Consider the following 19251-nt stretch of genomic DNA (forward strand, 5'->3'; position numbering starts at 1 on the left):
TAAATTAAAAGTTTGTAATATACTTTAATTAAAAATTCTCATTAGTATTGTAAGAAAACACCCATTTTACCTGGTCAAAAACAGCTGTTTTCAGCACGCTGTTTAAGTGAATGTGTCTTTAAATGATAATGAGCTTTGCTCACCCCGCCCCTCTGTTCTGTGCGGACACCGTTTTAACACAACAACACAATAACCATAACGCGTTGTTTATTATAAACATGGGATTATGAATTATATTGAGAACGTCATACATAGAAAACATGCCATAATGTACCCCGAGTGTAATAATAGCTGCATTCATCGTGAAGCGTGCAAGCGATTTGCAAAGATTAATATAAAGGTTAATAAAACGTTACACTCACTCACTTCTTCTGGAGGTGCAGCAGGAACACGAATAGTTGGTAGTACCGATCCTTTTTTCAGGAGCAGCTTCTTAGCAAAACCAGCTTTATACTGACCCTCGTTTGTAAAGGAGCCTGGTGAAATGATTCGCGCAAACATGAAAGCATTGACGTTCGTCGTGGGGAATATTCCCTTCGAAAACAAACTCAGCCACTGCGTCTTCAGCTGTACGGATTATTAATGACTGCTGTGTTCGTTATTACAATTACACCCAAGAACACCACAACTGCTTAGACGCCATTCTACTCAGTGCTCCAGCTATCAGCAGGCGCGAGGGCAGGTCTGTGTTGAAACGCTGCTGTCAATCAACCATTGTGGGAGGGGCGTCGATTTTGTGACGTCACAAAATCGAACAGCTTGATTCAGGACATAGATGTATATATATCTATGGATTCAGGAGAGGGGGAAACATAAGATTAAAAAAAACCCACTGGATGGATTTTTATCATTTTATGATGGTTGTGTACAGGCACTGCCAAAACACATTTCAGCACAATCAACTTGTAAAAGTGCATGTGACCCCTTTAATTATAATAATTTAAATCATATATATAAAAAAAATGTGTGTATAAATATATATAGATATATGCACATTTCTACCTAATGTTGAAATTTGTTGGAGCTGGCCATTGACATGCCATTTATCAACTACGCAAATAGACCCATATAAATCAAGACTTTAATATGTTTAACCCTCAGACGGTCCTCAGTCATTTCCTGTTTTGAATTTCTAAAAATCACAGCTTCATCGGAATGTTATGAAACTTGGTGACTTTTATGGCATTAGGTATGTGAACACACAAAAAAAAATTAGGTCATGATCCGAGCATGCTAAGTGGTCGTAAAAAAAAATAGTAACGATTTTGGTCTTCGGTCAAAAATGACCGACCCATAGGAAATGAATGGGAAATTGACAAAAAAATAAAATAATTCTTCTAATTTTTGTGTGTACAATCTACAAATCGGCCACAATCCTAAAAAAAAAGTACACAGCTGTAAAGGGGTGGGTGACACTCTACAACATCAAGAGTGCAAAAAAACACACACCCACCCACACATACAAACACACTTTTATACACATACACACCAATAAATTTTGATTACAAAAAATCTGTTTTTAATTTTTAAAAATCACAGCTTCATCGGAATGTTACAAAACTTGGTGACTTTTATGGCATTAGGTATGTGAACACACACAAAAAAATAGGTCACGATCCGAGCATGCTAAGTCATCGTAAAAAAAATAGTCACACTTGTGGTCTTCGGTCAAAAATGTCCCCCATAGGAAATGAATGGGAAATTGAATAAAAAAAAAAAAAAAAAAAAATTCTGTAAAAAAAACAAAAAAAAAGTAAAAGTGTCCATAAACAGCTGGGGAATTCACATACCTCTCCATAGAGAGCTGTACATGTCATCTAGTGGTTACACCATGGTTCTACGCTTTCTCTCCATACTCTCACCAGACAGTGATAATCTGCTTAAAACATTTTTTTGAAGGCCTAGACTCTATATTAAACTAAAATACTGCATTAAAAAAAAAAAAAAAAACATATTTAAATATTTTTTTTTTATTAATTTCAATGGCAAAAATAGACCATAAATATTGCATAAATATTAATAAATTCAATCAAATTCTCTCAAAATACCAAATTAAAAAGAATAAATATTACAGAACAAAAATAAATTGCATTGGTTTTACTGGGATGGAGGAAGTTTCATTTTTAGGTCTCCGGTCACTTCTGACCGGGAAGGCCCAGGATGTGACTCCGAAACGAAGACCGTCTGAGGGTACATGTTTTGTTTGATAAAAGTACTCAAAACTCAAAAAGTTGTGAGGTTAGTGCTCAGTTGAAAACGAAATGACACTGCAGGGTTGTGAGATGCCATGAGAGCTTGACTCTGCGGTGTGGATGGTGTTTGGTGGGAAAGGATGTGAGTGGGTTTAAATATTTGTATATAAACACAGACTCACAGCTGTAGAATGAAGATGATGGAACACCACCCTTCCCAAACCCCATCCGCTGCATCTGACCACCAAACATACACAGAGTCCAGTGCAAACACACACCACTTAAGTGTGACCAACACGCACAGCTCAAACAAAGGTGCTTCTATTCACTCGTTGGGCCATTTTTGAACTCCTAAATCTTATATAAAAGAGCAGTGTTCAAAACTGCACACACCAAAGGCTTGTCCCTTTTTGAAGATTTAATGGGGTGTGTCATTATCTCTACTGCTTGTAATTACTGTGCCATTTCCTGTTAACTGTGGCATCCCTGCACGCTCACACACACACACACACACACGCCACTTAACAACACGAGAATCAGATGGTTGTACTGCAAGCATTGTTTTAATACAAAAGAGAACAAAAAGGATTTATAATCATAGCTTCTTTACTTTTACACAATTGCACCCCTGTTTCTCTCAGTCATGTCAAAAGAGTAACACAATCAAAAGGTGGATCCTTTCATAGCCCCCCCCTCCCCTATGACACAATAAATAAATAAAAATCACCTTTCTTCAGGTATTCATATACTTCAGCTTGTCGAAGACAAGATTCAAAGCGCTGTTTTTAACGGGGGCTGCGCGAGCCGCCCCCATCATCCACTATTTAGGACGCTTCCTTCACGAAAGAAGAAGTAGGAAGCCACTTTTGACGTCATCTAAAGTGTGTAGTCACCGGCAAAAAGGCCACCATTGGAATCAGTAAGCTTCCTGGTCAGTTAACGTCAGAAATGATCAGTCAAAGCAATTCATTACGTCAAGAGCGGATGTACAAAAACAAAAAGAAGAGTGATTCCGCTTGTGTTAATACTAGTCATTCTCAAGAGTTGATATGATACTGCAATCACAAATAAATACAGCTCTTTACTCTAGAAAACAAACAAAACGTCAAGATTATAAATTAACCATGAAACAAACATTCACAATTGTAATCATTTTTGCATACTGTGGAAAAGCTCTGTAACATGATGTCTGTAACAAAAGGACACAACTAGACTGCGAAGAAGACTGTGGGTGCGAGTGTGTGAAACTCGTGTGCTGTGCGCAATAGGGGTTCCTTTAAAAGGATCACGTGTGACGTGAAGGATCTAGTCTTCTCGTCACAAGGCTGAGATATGTATCCTCCTCCACTTCCTCTCCTTATTACTGCGTTAATTTACCATGACAGGAACTACCGCACACACACACACACACACACACACACACACACACACACACACACACACACACACACACACACACACACACACACACACACACACACACACACACGAGAGTCCAAAAAGTTCCAAGTGCAGAGGAGGAAAAGGTCTCAGTTTTTAATTGACTTCCTCTTGTTAGCAGTGGTACAGACAACTGGGCGAGAGGCCAATGTGGAGAGGGCGAGTGTGTCCGACCAAACATCTCCAAAGTGACAACCATGCATGTCTGTATGAGGTTCGGAGAGTGACGGGCGGTTGCATATTCATAGTGATGAATAGTGGAAACCCCTGGTGCAGAATTGATGTCCCTCTGCTCACACAGGATGCTCTCCATCGCACATTCAAGAAAACGAATGTCAGTTAAATTAAGGACATGATGTAGAACACAAATAAGGCAGCATTATGGTAGGTATTAATCTGGGTGGTGTAGCAGTGTGCGGGCGCTGGAGAGGTGAGAGTCGTGTTGGTGTTCTCCTCCTGCTGGTTAAATCAGATCCACCTCAGAGTCAGTCACAGGCTTCATTTCTTGCCCGCTGGTGTTTTAGGGCTAGGTGTTTTCTTGGAGATGGTGGGGATTTTGGAGGGTTTGGCCCCAGGCCGGCGAGGGGTGTCTGAGGTGTCGGAGCAAGCCGAGCGAGTCTCCATGAGCTCAGACGTGTCTGAGGCGTCGCTGCCCCTTCGGCTGCTGGCTCGGCTCCCGGCGCGACTCCCTGCGCGACTGGCTGGGCCGCTCGTCGAGGACGGAGTGCGTTTGGTGTCTGATGAAAGAAGATGGTTGAAGTTTAAGGGTACAGTAATATAGTAAATAAGGATGTATTACAAAATAAAGGAGAGTCGCATAAAAACAATAATGTAATATTAGTAGTGTTGGGAGTATCTACTAAAACCATCTAAAACTAACCCATTACTAACCAGTAATTGGCTAGTTTATCCAACACATAGAAATGAATGTGATATATGTGTTGTGCACAAAAGCAAGCAAGCAACATTATAAAACATATTTTATTAGTTTTGGAAAACTAGTTTGTTTTGATGCTTCAATTAAGTTTTTTTTTGTCTTTTTCATATTGATATATTCAGAGCGCAAACACCATCGCACACCTGCAGGTGAAGGGTGCGTGGGAAAAAAGACCATGTAGGTAGGGGTCAAGTAAAAACAACAACAAAGAACTCCCGCACACTATCCGTACTTGCAAAAAAGTATCAAAAATTCTTTATTGGCAACGTTTCGGTCTCATGACCTTCATCAGGCACATCAAATCACGTGCCATCATATGCCCGGTGAAGGTCATGAGACCGAAAAATTTCCAAAAAAGAATTTTTGATACTTTTTTGCAAGTACGGATAGTGTGCGGGAGTTCTTCATATTGATATATTGAAATGCTGCTTTTCATCACTATAGTTTGACTAATATACACTTCTGTGGTTTCTAGTTTCATTAGTTTCAGAATTTCATGTAAATTAATTGCTACAAGGTTATACTATCTTGGACAAAAACAATGTCAAAGTATGCCATTGGACAGTTCTACATTTATAATAGTGTGCTGCAAGATTGAGTGTTTTTGGTTAAATGTCTGAAATAAAGTTTGTGGTGAACACAAGCTCAAGATATTTTCACGTTTTATTCTGTGACATAAAATACATCAGTAATCCCCCACTCATGAGGTAACCTTAAAAAAGGTGGCTGCTAATAAGTAAACTACAAAGATTTTCTGGGACATTAAATGTCATCACGCTGAAGAGGTAAACTCATCTACTCACTTACAGCGTTGTGTTTATACTCGCGCTCTTGCAAACTATTCTAACTCAGTTTCCAACTTGTAGATCTTAAAGATTTTTCGGAAGCTTAGTGATGTTGATGTTGAAGTCATGTGACCATGGTGCAGTTTGTTTATAGCCTACATTTAGATTTTTGCTTCTGTTGATTGTATTTAGGCTTCAAAATTCATAAAAGTTGTTGGCTGAAGCACTAACATATAATACATTGCCCACTAAATAGCTTCAGGATAGTAGTACTTGTTATTAGCTACATTTTCCTGAAAGGTCTGTTTGAACCAACACTGGATATTATATCAATTAAAAGTCCCCTTTAACGACTGTGCTGCAGTTGTGACTGAGTGAAGCCGTGAAGCAGTACAGGGTTTCGTACCGGAGCGTCCAGGTTTAGCAGCGGTTGGTGTTCCACCGTTCTCACCAGTTAAGGAGCCACGGCTGGAATGGAAAGTTGGTCTCTTCAGTTTAGTTGTGGAGCCTCCCTGTAAAGAGAGAAGGTTTATCACAAAATGGCAGATCTACCTGTGTATCGACAGATAATAAGCCTAGCAGATAAAATTTTGTTAAAAATAACTGGAAACCAGGCGAAACATCCAGCTGCTTTCGTCTACGCTCTACCATGACATGGATGAATCTGTCGAACGTCATAACATAAAATGGCTTAACAGAATAATTCCTAAATGAACATAAAATTAACTTTTATGCAAATAAATTTATTGCATCTTTGTTTTCTGTACTGGAGATTACACAGCATAAGGTCACAGATTTTCTGCACTGTTCTCTGGGTCATCTACCTCAGTTCCTTCCCATTTGTTAAGATCAGGCCGCTCTTAAAGCTTTTATTGTTAGTGTGCTAGGGCACTGGGAGGGGGCAGTGTGTTACCTCATGCCCAGGGGTCTGGCTGTGCTCTGGGCAGGACTGGCACTTGGTTGGAGTTGGAGTTTTACTGTGTGCCAGCCAGGGCTTGGCATAGTCACGAGATTGGGATTGGGAGGACTGGGAAATGCGGCAGCAAAAAGGACAAGGAATAGCGGAGTAGCAAAAAAAAAAAAGCAGTGGGAAGAAGCCAGGATAATCGGAAAAAGAGTAAAGTAGAGGGAGGTGATGCAGCACAGCAGAGCGCAGTGTATTTGTAGGTGGAGATGAGCACAAACAGGGTGGAAGGCACATTTTCCAAGCAAGGGAGGGGAGAGGGACAAAAAGACAAAGAACAAATAAAAATTTCACAGATGACAATATGATTCTGACATGCAGAGACAATAGTGATCATGTCCTGACCCCGAAACAACAATCAGAGACAAAGAGAAACCATCCACCAAAAAGACTAGTAGCGACAGATTGATATGTCGGCCTTGCCAGGTAATTGCATAACGTTTATTATATATATATATATACCGTATATATATATATATTTTTTCATTAATTTTTTTATAACAATAACATTAAAAAATTTGGGCTCAGATTTTTCAAGATTTTTCAAAGAAGTCTATTATGCTCATCAAGGCTACATTTATTTGATCAAAATACATTAAAACAGCAATTATGTGAAATATATTATTGCAATAAAAAGCTGAATTTTCAGCATCATTACTCCAGTCTTCGGTGTTACATGATCCTTCAGAAATAATTCTAATATGCTGACTTGATGCTCAAGAAACATTTCTTTATTTATTTAAACATAATTTATTAATAACTTATAAAAGCTCTGTACTAAATCTGAGAATATTTTCTAAGATCTATCTTTTCAGTCTTTAAAATTTAGTTGACAACATAAAACACAAGCAATCACACACATACTGGAACATACAGATGTAGGCAAAGACCATGATTATTAATCAGATATGAAGTATGATGTTATGTTAAGTGACAAAGGACATTTATTATCAAACCTTTTGCAAGAGAATCTTTTTACAGTTGAGCACTATATTTATTAAGATCTTGAGCTGCGTATATAAATGGCGTTTTTGATGATCATTAAAAGTATATAGCTGCAAAGGTATTTCCAACTTCGTTTTACTTTTAAGCGAATAACAAAAAAGAACTTTGTATACGGGACCTTGAATCACGTTCATTCTCTTGTATGTTACGTGTGCGAGCTTAACGACTACTGGTGTAGCTGATAACAAGGGTTTCTGAATTTTACATCTAGCCTCTAAGATTTTATCTCTTGTTTTTTGTAAAATGCTAAACATCATTACAGATTCTGCAAATGGTGTCTAAACAAATGCTTGGTAACAAGCACAACTGTATATCTAGATAAATTGTGACTAAATGTACACCACAGTTTAAAAGCTCGGGGTTGGTAAGATTTCCACTGTTTTTAAAAATCTCCTATACTCACCAAGGTTGCATTTATTTGACCAAAATTACAGTAAAAACAGTAATAATTTTTATAATAACTTTTTTCTATTTTAATGTATTTGGAAATGTAATTTATTCAAAGCTGAATTTTTGCAAGTGTTTAATGTCACTTTTGATCAATTTAATGCATCCTTGCTGAATAAAACTATTAACTTTTGAACAGTAGTGTATGATACAACAAGAAAAATGTTTGAGACTGAGGTTACCCTCTAATTTTTGATGAAGACATTAGTATACAAGACACAGCAAACAATAAGTATGGGTTATTATAAGCCTATGCAGTGTAATACGGTGACACTCACCCTTGAGGATGCTGTGGGAGTTGCGGGTGCAGAGGGCAGAGAGGCGCAGCTGTGGGCACTGTGTGACGCCGACGAAGACGAGCGGGTGGGTGAGGCCGTGCGCGACGAAGGTTTGGATCGACGCCCCCGGGACCGGAAGGCCGCCAGACCCTGCGTAGCTCCCTCTGGAAGAATGAACTTCTCTCGAAGCTCCAGGTTGGTGCGTCCCCGAGCTGCAGTGAATGAAAGGAGGAGAAAGAAAGCTGTAAGGGATGATGATCAGGTGGTGAGCAGTGCAAGTGGAGAGACTCAACACTTCCTCTGGCCACTGCTTTGACTCAATGCAGACAGAGGGATCGGTATACCACTTTTAAAAGCGGTCAGTGAACGTGGTGGACACGATGCAGGGGGTTAACAGTGAGTCATATAGCAAGCATCCTCAAAACAAGAACTCAATAAAAAAAAAAGAAGCACAGCTTCCCTCAGCCCACACGTAAACCAGTGCACGCGCATAAACAGCGTCGACAGATACCTGAGGGTCATGCCTGATAATGCTTTTGGCAAACACTGAAAACCAACACAAGCCTTCACAGAACATTCTCAATAACAGATACAAAACACAGCAGCCCTTGCAAAACACACCAGAGCAGCCAGCTGAGAGAGAGAGAGAGAGAGAGAGAGAGAGAGAGAGAGAGAGAGAGAGAGAGAGAGAGAGAGAGAGAGAGAGAGAGAGAGAGAGAGAGAGAGAGAGGGCTGTGCGCACTGGCAGTAGCTGTGGTCAGAATTTGTCTGTTATTCCTTCAAGACATCAGTGTTGAGGAGTAACTAACTAAATTCACAGACAATTCATTTTCAGTAGCGTTATAGTGGAACATAACACGTAGCCTTACAGACAAGCAAAATGAGACAATCAAACACACTCTCTTAAACTATCCCCTTTCTCTAAAGTAGCATTAAGGAGTGGGATTAGTTTTGTTTGGATAATTAATTGTAATTCAAAGTCCCTTCAAAATTCAACTATTAAAAAAGATTTTCATTCATTGAAATAAAGCTGAAATTAATTAAAATATAAATATTAGAAGGTAAAACAACAAGCTAAATTTTACATTTTTGCTTTGGAAACAAAGTGAATATGCTTGCCAATATATTACTAAACACTAAACTAAAATGAAACGAAAAATTAAAAAAGATCATTCCAAATATAAATAAATACTATGATAGCATATAAATAATCCTAAAAAAATCTTTCCAGTTTCATTAGTTGTATGTCACACAAATGTTAAATGTATCTGCTGCTTTATTATCTAACACATTTCTTTTTTGTGAGATATTTTGCTTGAAAAGTAAGTTTGTGCTATCTTTCATAAAATAAATGCCACTTGCTTTGACATTGTCATACAAAGCAACGAAACCCCAAACACTTTTAAGTGAGGCTGATGTGTACAAAAAAAACATTTAGGGTCACTGTGATTATTTAACAAGATCCTGCCCTTCTAAATAGTTTCAGTGTTTTTAGATACTTTTTGTTGTTATTTTGTAGTGCGGCTAATTCATTTTTCAAAAGTACAGCTTGACTGTAGTTCAACTCCTTTCAATTATAAGTAGCTTTTAGCTTGGCAAGCTACTGTTTCAGAGTAGCTTCCCCAACACTGCATGACACTCACTTTTCCATCAAACCCAGTAAGAGCAGGGCAGTTGATAACTACCACACCATATAATTTCCTCCCCTCAAAGCAGGTGGGGCCTGTAATCCATTTCTCCATGAGTAATTGCTCTTTAAGAGTTGCTTCAAACAATATTAGAAACCCCAAGCCTGGCCACACCCTGGTCCTGGATGCTTTTTCATTTGCAATATTCATCCAGGACACACATGAAAGGAATCGAGCCCAGGCCTAGCCAAGCCTGGTTTGAATGGTTAGCATGATGCTAGCGGACACATAGACCTCACATAGTCCTTACGCTCTCGCACACGCCACACATACTACTAAGACACAGCAGTGATGGGATGGATCCAAAGCTGGACAAAAAGGTTTAGAGGCTCAGAATGGAATAGACAGACAGATGTAGTCAAACAGGAAAGGAGTTTAGAGGTGAGAAAGGAGAGGGAATGAGGTACCTCTGCAGCAGAAATAGCCAGGAGTAACCGTCACTGAGAGACACAAGAGACAACATGAAAAACACGCATTCACACAGAAAGAGTCATACACACACTCACGTTCTGTTGAAAGGGATAGTTCACTCAAAAACCAAAATTCATCATTTACTCTACTCACCTTCAAGTCGAACCAAACATGTACGATTTTCCAAAAGGAGATATTTAGCAGAAGTCAATCACCTTATATTCACATTATTTACATTAAACCTAGCGTTTCTTCCAGTCCCCATTAACTTGGAAAAGAGCAGCATGAACATTATTCAAAATATCTTTTATGTTCTACAAAAGAAAGTCATACGTGTTCAGAACGACATGAGAATTAAAATTTTTGGGTGAACTTGTCCGTTAAGACCTCTTGCTTTGCAACCAAAGGGAATAAACTGTCTACAAACACCATTTTTGGAATATAAATACTGTATGCATCAAGTAGTATTTTAAATCAAAATGCAGGAAGTGATGTAAATGGCTGAGTCAGAATTCTCAAAGTACAATTGGTTCGTAATGAGCACCAGGCGTGAGGGTTAGATCAGTGTCACGGTCAGCAAAGCACAGCAAAGCAACAAAGAACCAAACGAAGTGTGAGTGAAACAGAGGCAAAGAGAGGGGAAACCAAACAAGTGAAAAAGAAGAAAATCAGAACGAGAAGGAGAGAGAAAACCCAACCTATGCGAGATGATATGGAGCTGCTGGAGTCAGAACGCAGGATTTTTAGTCCTGGATGTTGCACTGGGGAGAGAGAAAGAGAGATAGGGGATGGGGCAGAGAAAGAGGGAGGGAGAGACCTAAGGAACATGCACCATGCACTATAATTGTATCAAATAAAAATAGGAGGATGACAGGGAGAAAGAATGGGCCAAATGTGTAGGCCATGCATATAAAAATAACCACCGTGGAAAAGAGGTCAGGAAGTAATGGGGAAGTGATGGAAGATGAGATGAAAGTGAACTCAGATAGTACTGAAAAGATGAGAAACTCATTGAAGAGTGAAAGATGATGAAGATTATGAATAAGACTAATGAGGGTAACAAGAATAATGCTGTGTGAACTGTCTTGTGAGAGTGTTTCTGGAAACCTCTTTTCCATGTACCTAAAGAGCAAGTTTGCTCCAGCTGTTGTGTGGGACTTACCTCGACAAGGGTCGTTCTTCACCAAGAATTCATCCAGCGCCATCCACCCACCTCCAACACGAACCATGACTGTACTGCGCAGGATTCGCACAAGACGCAGCTGCTGTGAGTCTCCGAACTGAGGAAAGACAGGAAAGAGGAGGAAGAGTGGAGAGGGAAGAGGACGGACAGACAGACAGATAAAAAGATTATACATTTATAATGTCTTTTAAAGGAATAGTTCACCCACAAATTAAAATTATACTCATGTTGTTCCAAACCTGGTATGTTTTAAAGAATTTTTGCGAATTTGTCTTTTCCAAACAACGATCTGCGTGAAGATTTCTCAAAATATCTTTATGTTCCACATATTAAACAACACTGAAGTTTGGAATGACATAGCAATGTGAACTACATTGGGTGAACCATTCCTTTAAGATCACATTCAAATTAGTTAATTATACAAATTATATTCTGAAGCACCAAGCAAATCAAATGAAATCACACTGCAACATGCAGCAAACCACATTTTTTAAGATCGAGCCCAGCTCAAATCCCATCTCTACAATAAACACCACACCACAGCAATTCTCTGGAAGTTTTCCCTGATCGTTTGTCCTTTTTTACTTCAAAGAATTGCTTTGGTTGAAGGTTTATTTTCTAAGTCAAGAAAACAGCCACAGGATAATTTTCCTCCACCAAAAGCCAAAACCCCTAAAATCATAATAGAAGGGCCTGTAAATCTGAATCATTTCCTGATCATGATAAATAATTTTCAATAAAAAACAAGCACATCCCAACCACAACACGTAAGCTGAACCTTTGAAATCTGCCACTGGATTTGGAGGGCGTATATAAATGCATTTAATATTTTGGCATTAGCACTGCAATTTTTGTCTCTCAGACAGGAAATGCCCGCTGAGTAAGCAGGAAGAGACTAAAGAAATCCCCATTTCAGAGAGCAGCCAAGAATGTGGGCTGTCCACAGGGAATTCTTAGCTAGTCCATGCAGAAACAGTCCAGAACTGATTTAGATCTGGCTGTCTGAAAAAGCTTGTGGGAAACTGTGCAGAGGCAACAGATTTCAGAGGACATGTCACAAACACACCGCTCACTTTACCTGGTTCCCAAGGAAGAACTACAATAAGTCCGGTGCACATGGAGGAGGAATAAAACAAGAAGAAAGAAAAAGAAAAAAAGAGATTGAAATAACAGATAAAGACATACACACATATTGACCTTTTTTGTTGGTATAATGATTCATGCCCTATTAACTACTCCTAAAAGTATAAAATAACTAAAACAGCATACAATGGAGAAAATGCCCATGGGAAGCATGGTGATTGCTATGAGTGCTTGTGAATGGTTGCTTAAAAAACAAACACAATGAGGACGGCACAGCAGGTGTAGTAGTAAAGAGATAGACAAAGATGGACAAACATCAGGATGTGGAGTTAGCATCGTGGATCTGTAGCCTGTGCAATGCAACAAGTTAGTAAACACTCTTGTCAAAGATCATTAACCGCACTGGATAATGATGCTGGGGTGTGAAAGACCACCCATTGACCATGACTGCAATTGCTAGAACAATAGGTAGATCATTAGTTGGGTGGTGAAAAGCACACACAACATACAGATGTTGCTGTGAAGTGTTATGGTGGTATTGCGTACACACACACAAAACTGCCAAATGCACCTTTATTCCAAAATGGCCAAGTCATACTGACGTAACTGAAAGAGTGTGATGCTGGTTAGAGTCGTAATATTATAATGGCAAGCTTAGGGATGATCTGAATGAGGAGGTGCGATGATAACATAGCAGTGGTGAGTGCTATTCTCATTTATAATGTATAATATATAATTATATTATATATAATTCTTGCTTGACAAGTACTATTGGGCTCCAGATTCTCACCCTGTACTTGTTCTCTCCGATCTGCTCCACCTGAAACCTCTTGGCACATTTGCATTGAGCCACTTGTCTGGTGACCTGGGATACAAAAAATGGATTTTATTCAAAACTTCATAATGATGCCAACCCACAAAATAAATTTTCTTGTCATCGTCCAAACCTCATCCTCGATTTTATCAGCATCTGTTGTGGGTCTGTAAGCATCTTTGTTGGGGTGCAAAGCAGCTACAAATTCATAGTAGTCGATGTAGCCATCACAATCACGGTCAAAGATATCAGCAACGGCCGTCATCTCCAGCTTGCTGGTAGGGAACTCTGCAAACAGAATATATAGTTAAGCTGGAATGAAAATAAAGGCTCATGAAACTTAAGATTACAGGCAAGTACATGCGCCCGTACTTGATGCCAAGATGCCATCGATAAACTCCTGGCGTGTGATTTTTCCGTCTTGGTCCTTGTCGATGCGTCTGAAGAAGTCCATGACGCGAGACTTCTTGTGGTTCATCCAGCGCATGTATTTCTTCCTCCACACATCAAAGTCAAAGTTGGCAAACTCTTTAAGCTAAAGGTGGAGAAAGGTCATTACTTCTACTGTTAAGATTTTATGACTTTTAAATCACTTATTTCATTACTAGTACACAGAGTAACATTTAAAAAGTATATGTAAAATAGATGCAGTACCTCCTCTAGTCTGTCGAGGGCATCATTGAGCTTTCGCTGGCGATCGAGTGCGAGCAGCCACACCTGTTGCCAGCGAGAGCAGAGCTGGGTGAGGCGAGGGTTACCACCGGTTACCTGTACCGAGTGCTGTTGTTGCTGCTGCTGCTGCTGCTGCTGTTTCCCTGTAAGCAGGGCACAGAAAAATATTTTCAGAATTGCATACTACTGTACTGTACTAAGCAATTTATGCATTATATTAGTTTACACAGAGTTCTAAAAAAATGTATCATGGTTTCCACAAAAATATTAAGCAGCACAGTAACAGTTTTCAACATTAATAATATTAAGGAGAGTTTCTTGAATCAGCATATTAGAATGATTTCTTAAGGATCATGTGACACTGTAGACCGCAAAATTAGCTTTGCCATCACATGAATAAATTTTAAATATAATTGAATTGAAAACATTTATTTTAAATTGTAATTATATTTCACAATATTTATTTTTTCCCATGTATTTTTGATTAAATAAATGCAGCCATGTTGAGAATAGGAGACATTAAAAGAAAAATTGTACCAACCCTAAACGTTTGAACTGTAGTTTATGTAAAGATTTGTGTTTGAATGCATGCGTGCAGCTGAGGATAAAGTTTCTTACGGGCCCCTCTCCTGTCTGACAGACTGCTGGGATGTTCTGCTGGTTTCCTCTTGTATGTCTTTGTAACTTTGTCAACATCAGGCTGTTTTCGGGTCATCTCTTCCATAAACACCTGATAGAAGAAAACAAAAATCTCAGCAATAAACAATGCAATTAATATTAAAAGAATGAGTGACAGAAAATGAACGAATGCTTGTATCTCACTCACCTGGTGCTCTGTGATGAGTGTCTTCAGTTGAGGGATGTCCTGGGGGAGTGGTTCAGTATCACGCTGCACCAGTGTGGTCTCCGCCCACTGAAGCCATGACAACAGCTCCTCCAGTAGTGAAGCATTGTTGAGCAATTCAGCAAGAGCCGTCTCCAAGCGCTGCTCATGCTGTTTGGCCCATGTCAGCACCTGTACAGCAACCATAATCATAAGCATTCCAGACCTATTCTATTAGGCTTGATGCTTATTTGTCTAACTAGTGGCCTAGACAGACTTCTGATGCCACAGTTTAGATTTTTCTCACTTCTCACCTCTTCAAAGCGAGCTCTGATGATGGTGTTCCAGTGTTTGATGGTGGTGATGCAGTCTGGGTGGCACACAGCTAGAATGGCTTCGCCCATGCCAGCAGCTTTATTCACATCCACTCTCTTCTCCTCCACCGTCTGCATGAAATCTCGGTGCGTGTGCAGTAGCGCCTGCAGAGTCTCTACCTCCTCTGGCAGGACGCCACGGAAACGCAAGGTTTGCTCCGCCTCCGACAGCCACTCCAGCAACATCTGAACAGCTGTGCGGAACTCCTCTGCCTGCAGAATAAGAGAGAGAAAAAGAGATAGTCAGAAGAAAATATTAACACTGCTCTTGGTTTCGTTCAAAGAATGGTCAGACGTACCTGTTTGAGAGCGTGCTGGAGGCGAGTCTGTTTTATAACGGACAGGGCACAGACTGTTTCCCAGCGGTTGCTAAGCTCCTGCAGTTGAACTTTGACCCAGGCGGTGTCGTCCCGGCCCGTCTCCATCAGCTCTCGAGCGGACCGCTTCAGAGCCTGCACACTACTGGTCCTTTTCCCCAGCTCCTTCTGGAAGACCTGAGGAACAATAAATACAGTACTACCACTAAGAAACTGTCCTACTCAGAAATGATTTTCAGAAAGTCTCATTCAAGCCTCACTGCGTCAATAAGGCAGGGTTATTTTCAAACATTATATTTTGTTTTTCAAGGACCACACTAAATGATCTCATTTACATATACATATATATATATATATATATATATATATATATATATATATATATATATATATACACATATATACCGTATATATATATATATGAAGAGTTCAGATGCAAAAGCCTCTAAGTGCCATCTGAAATTTTCTTCTAGAATGATCATTTTTATCAAGCTTGTAAATTTAAGTTCAATAATTTCACTTAAATGGCAATGCAAATTACCTATTAACTGTCATTTAAGTCAAATTACTTACGGTAACCTAAATATACAGCTTTATAAAAATGATATATATATATATATAAAGTTTTGGAAAATATGTTCAAAAAGATCTTAAATTGATTTGAAATTGTTTATGCAAATCTTCAAATTTCATGTCATCTTTAAAACAAAGATTCCCCAAGAATCACCCCATTAGTACCTTATGAGAATCCATGAGGTTGGAAACGAGATCCAGATCTCCATGGACAGGCTGGTCCTCTGCAAGCTGAGGTTCCACACGATACAGCCAGTCAACAAGTGCCTGGAGAGCCTCAGCGAACTGACCTGAGAACAAGAGGGCTTCCTCCAATTTGTGTTGCCTGAGAAGAAAAACATCTCAAATTATTTATTTCACTTCATTCTACATCCAATCATATTCCAAATGGGTAATTCCAGTCCTTCTCACCTCTCCACGCTCTTTCCACACACCGTGTCCCATTTGTCACGGACCTCGCCCAACAAATGATCCAGTTTTTGTGTGTCTGACGGCAGTGTGGCCTTGTCTCTCATGGCCTTCCCAGAGCGCACTGTGGTGTCATACACTGGCTGCTTGGAGCCAAGAGACTTCTGGAAATCCTAAAGTACAGTGATTAAAAGATAGAGGGCATTAGAGATAAGGCTTAAATGTTTCAGCTTCACAAAACTCTTTAATGCAGCAATGCTGTACCTTATGTTTGGCCAGTTGGATTTTAATCTTGTCAGGTTCATTAGAGATTTCCAGCTCAGAGTCCAGTCTGCTCTCTGCTTCCTCCAACCAGTCTGTCAGCTTCCTCCAGGCCTCATGAAACTAAACAAGAGAACATTGCCAACATCAGAAACGGAGAGAGGTATGATAAGAGCAACAGACAGAGTGAAGTAAACCAAAAAGTACCTGTTTGGCTCTCTTGCGGGCCTCATCGAGGTGGCGTCCTCTGTCTAGTGATCTCTGCACAAGTTTGTCCCAGCGGGCCTGTACGCTGAGCAGCAGGTTCTTGATGAGAACCACATCCTGTTTGAGACTGGCAAATCGCAGCTGAGAGCCAGCTTTCTCTAGAGCCAGAACCTGCTCTCTGTGAGTGTTCACCTCATTCACAAACACCTGAAATACAAGACAAGATAAGGACTCAAGTTTCCCAAAAGTATTCAATTGTGAAGGTATTTTACATAAACAGGAACATCAAAAGCAAAAAAATATATATACTACCGTTCAAATGTTTGGGGTCTTTAAGATTTTTTAATGTTTTTGAAAGTGGCATTTATTTCAGATATAAATATTGAACAAACAAAACTAAGTAAACCACATTTTGTACCAACCTTGTGCTCATCTATCTGGAATAGGACCGTGTCAAGAATGAGACTGGGTGGCTGAGCCATGTTGAGAGTCTGCTCTGCCTGTGTCAGCCAGTTTATGGTGTCCTGCAGGGAGGATTGGAATCCTGTCGCCAGTGAGACAGCTTCCTCCAGTTTACCCTGTGAAAAGAGATGGACACAGAGACAGAACTATAAGGATTGGAAGGCAGAATAAGATATTTCATGAACATGTTAATAAATTAAAGAAACCGCTTTTTAAACATGAATGTAACGTCATAAATCAGTCTTTGGTTCCCTCACCCTTCTGTCATCCATTTTGGCATTGAAACTGGCCCACTTGTTCTGTAGCATGGCCAGGTTCTGTTGGGTCTGGGTGGTACCAGGTCCAGCATCCTCCCCTCCTCTGGCCAGAAGAATGGACTCTCCCTTATCCAGCAGTCGATGATACTGCTCACCCCTGTGGGTCAACTGAGCCTGGAGCTCCTATAAACGGGACAGAGGAAGATAAGTTGATTAGTCAACAAACATTGTCACAACTAAAACTATTTTCATTAATTAAAATAAAGCTGAAATAAAATAAAATGAAATACTTAAATATTGTTGCCTTGGTAACTAATTGAAATAAAAATAAATTAAATCCAAATAGAGATTAAAAAATCTAAAACTAATAAAAATGGCAAAAGCACTCGCTATGTGAGTTACAAAATATTATTCATATTATATTATTCATAATAGAATGCAAATGCAGTATTTAACATGTTATGTAAATGTTTTGTGATTTCTTGTTATTTCCCAAGAATGCTAAATAAATGAATAAATAAATATGTAAAACTGTTTCCTATCATTTGAAATTGTTATAAGAAGGGTGGTTTGATCTCTAATTGGTGGAATAGAGGTGAACTCATTTAGCGTACCATGTGTTGCTGCAGCTGCTCTCTGGCAGTCTCAGGCAGGCCACCTGTGGGTTTGGCAGCGGACAGCTGACTCTCTGTGCGTCTGAGCCACTGCAGAAACTCCTCCAACTCTCCATGGAAACCCTCCGCCTGACACAGAAACCATGCAGGGTAAAGACAATGAGCTAATTGATCCGACACCTGTACTACAATATTAAAGAGAACCATTCTCCATGCACAGCAACCCTCCAAACTGCATCCATTTTATTGAATTGACTATAACATAATCCACTGAAAACAATGCATTTCAAGCTACAAACATATGCAGATGTACTTGTTTTTTATTGGTGCATTCAATTAGATCTCTCTGTATAATGATGTAGTAATATCTAGAGCACCTGTTGCAGGGCAGCTTCCAAAAGCTTCTGCCTCTCATCAGTCTTCAGTAGAAGGTTCTTCCAGCTACGGTTGAGCTCATCCAGCTGGTCTCTCAGGTGGTTGATTTCGTCTCCAGGACTGGACTCCAGCAGCTCAGAGCCCGCTCTGTTCACTGTCTCCACAGTGGCCCGATGGGACAGCACATCGTTTCTTAAAACCTACAAAGGCAGCTTGATTAAAGGAATTTGCTTTAAAAGGGATATAAAAAAAAAGTTGAGTACATAAAAATGAGGCCCAATTTTTATGGCCCAATGTGACGTACATGATGCTTAGCCAGCTCAATTTCGATGGCCTTGGGGTCAGAGCTGATGGGTCGCTGGGTGTCCAGTGTGGCGTGAGTGTGACTGAGCCAAGACTGCAGCTCAGAGAGAGCATGCTGGAACTGACCTAGAGCCAAGAGCGCACCCTCCAGTTTGTGCTGGTAGAGAGAAGACAGAATCAAAACAATCAAGAGTAAGAGCCTTTCATGTCTGCCTCTAAAATGCAGTAACTACGCAACAATGTTTTCAGAGTTTTTTGAGTGAATTTAAATTAAATTTAGTAGTATTATTTTCATACTCCATTTTACAATTCCAAGACCCAATATTCAATCATCAGTTTGTAAGAATTGAGAAATTAGAAAATGCTGGGCAGTCTGGT

The 19251-nt window shown here is 39.7% G+C and overlaps 1 protein-coding gene across 15 annotated transcripts in view; it reads right to left on the reverse strand.

The window, feature by feature from the left end:
• Nucleotides 1-2733: 2733 nt before the first annotated feature.
• Nucleotides 2734-19251, reverse strand: part of macf1a (microtubule actin crosslinking factor 1a) — a 177819-nt gene continuing 161301 nt past the window's right edge. For 8 of the 15 annotated variants that reach the window (XM_081377086.1, XM_081377085.1, XM_081377089.1 and 5 more), the window contains 24 exons: nucleotides 18875-19030; nucleotides 18573-18770; nucleotides 18196-18324; nucleotides 17582-17764; nucleotides 17285-17440; nucleotides 16863-17069; nucleotides 16659-16778; nucleotides 16398-16567; nucleotides 16152-16311; nucleotides 15396-15590; nucleotides 15037-15309; nucleotides 14726-14914; nucleotides 14518-14629; nucleotides 13882-14042; nucleotides 13600-13762; nucleotides 13361-13515; nucleotides 13204-13278; nucleotides 12409-12426; nucleotides 11310-11427; nucleotides 10846-10908; nucleotides 8049-8260; nucleotides 6268-6381; nucleotides 5761-5866; nucleotides 2734-4369 (listed from right to left, as the gene is read on the reverse strand). In XM_081377086.1, the coding sequence (XP_081233212.1) occupies nucleotides 4131-4369; nucleotides 5761-5866; nucleotides 6268-6381; nucleotides 8049-8260; nucleotides 10846-10908; nucleotides 11310-11427; nucleotides 12409-12426; nucleotides 13204-13278; nucleotides 13361-13515; nucleotides 13600-13762; nucleotides 13882-14042; nucleotides 14518-14629; nucleotides 14726-14914; nucleotides 15037-15309; nucleotides 15396-15590; nucleotides 16152-16311; nucleotides 16398-16567; nucleotides 16659-16778; nucleotides 16863-17069; nucleotides 17285-17440; nucleotides 17582-17764; nucleotides 18196-18324; nucleotides 18573-18770; nucleotides 18875-19030 (3672 nt within the window). In that variant the 3' untranslated portion in view covers nucleotides 2734-4130. The remainder of the gene's footprint in view (nucleotides 4370-5760; nucleotides 5867-6267; nucleotides 6382-8048; nucleotides 8261-10845; nucleotides 10909-11309; nucleotides 11428-12408; nucleotides 12427-13203; nucleotides 13279-13360; nucleotides 13516-13599; nucleotides 13763-13881; nucleotides 14043-14517; nucleotides 14630-14725; nucleotides 14915-15036; nucleotides 15310-15395; nucleotides 15591-16151; nucleotides 16312-16397; nucleotides 16568-16658; nucleotides 16779-16862; nucleotides 17070-17284; nucleotides 17441-17581; nucleotides 17765-18195; nucleotides 18325-18572; nucleotides 18771-18874; nucleotides 19031-19251) is intronic. The other 7 variants (XM_081377091.1, XM_081377093.1, XM_081377095.1 and 4 more) reach the window with 7 other exon arrangements.

The sequence above is a fragment of the Scardinius erythrophthalmus genome (genome assembly GCF_964197995.2).
Source record: "Scardinius erythrophthalmus genome assembly, chromosome: 10".
Classification (NCBI taxonomy): Eukaryota; Metazoa; Chordata; class Actinopteri; order Cypriniformes; family Leuciscidae; genus Scardinius; species Scardinius erythrophthalmus.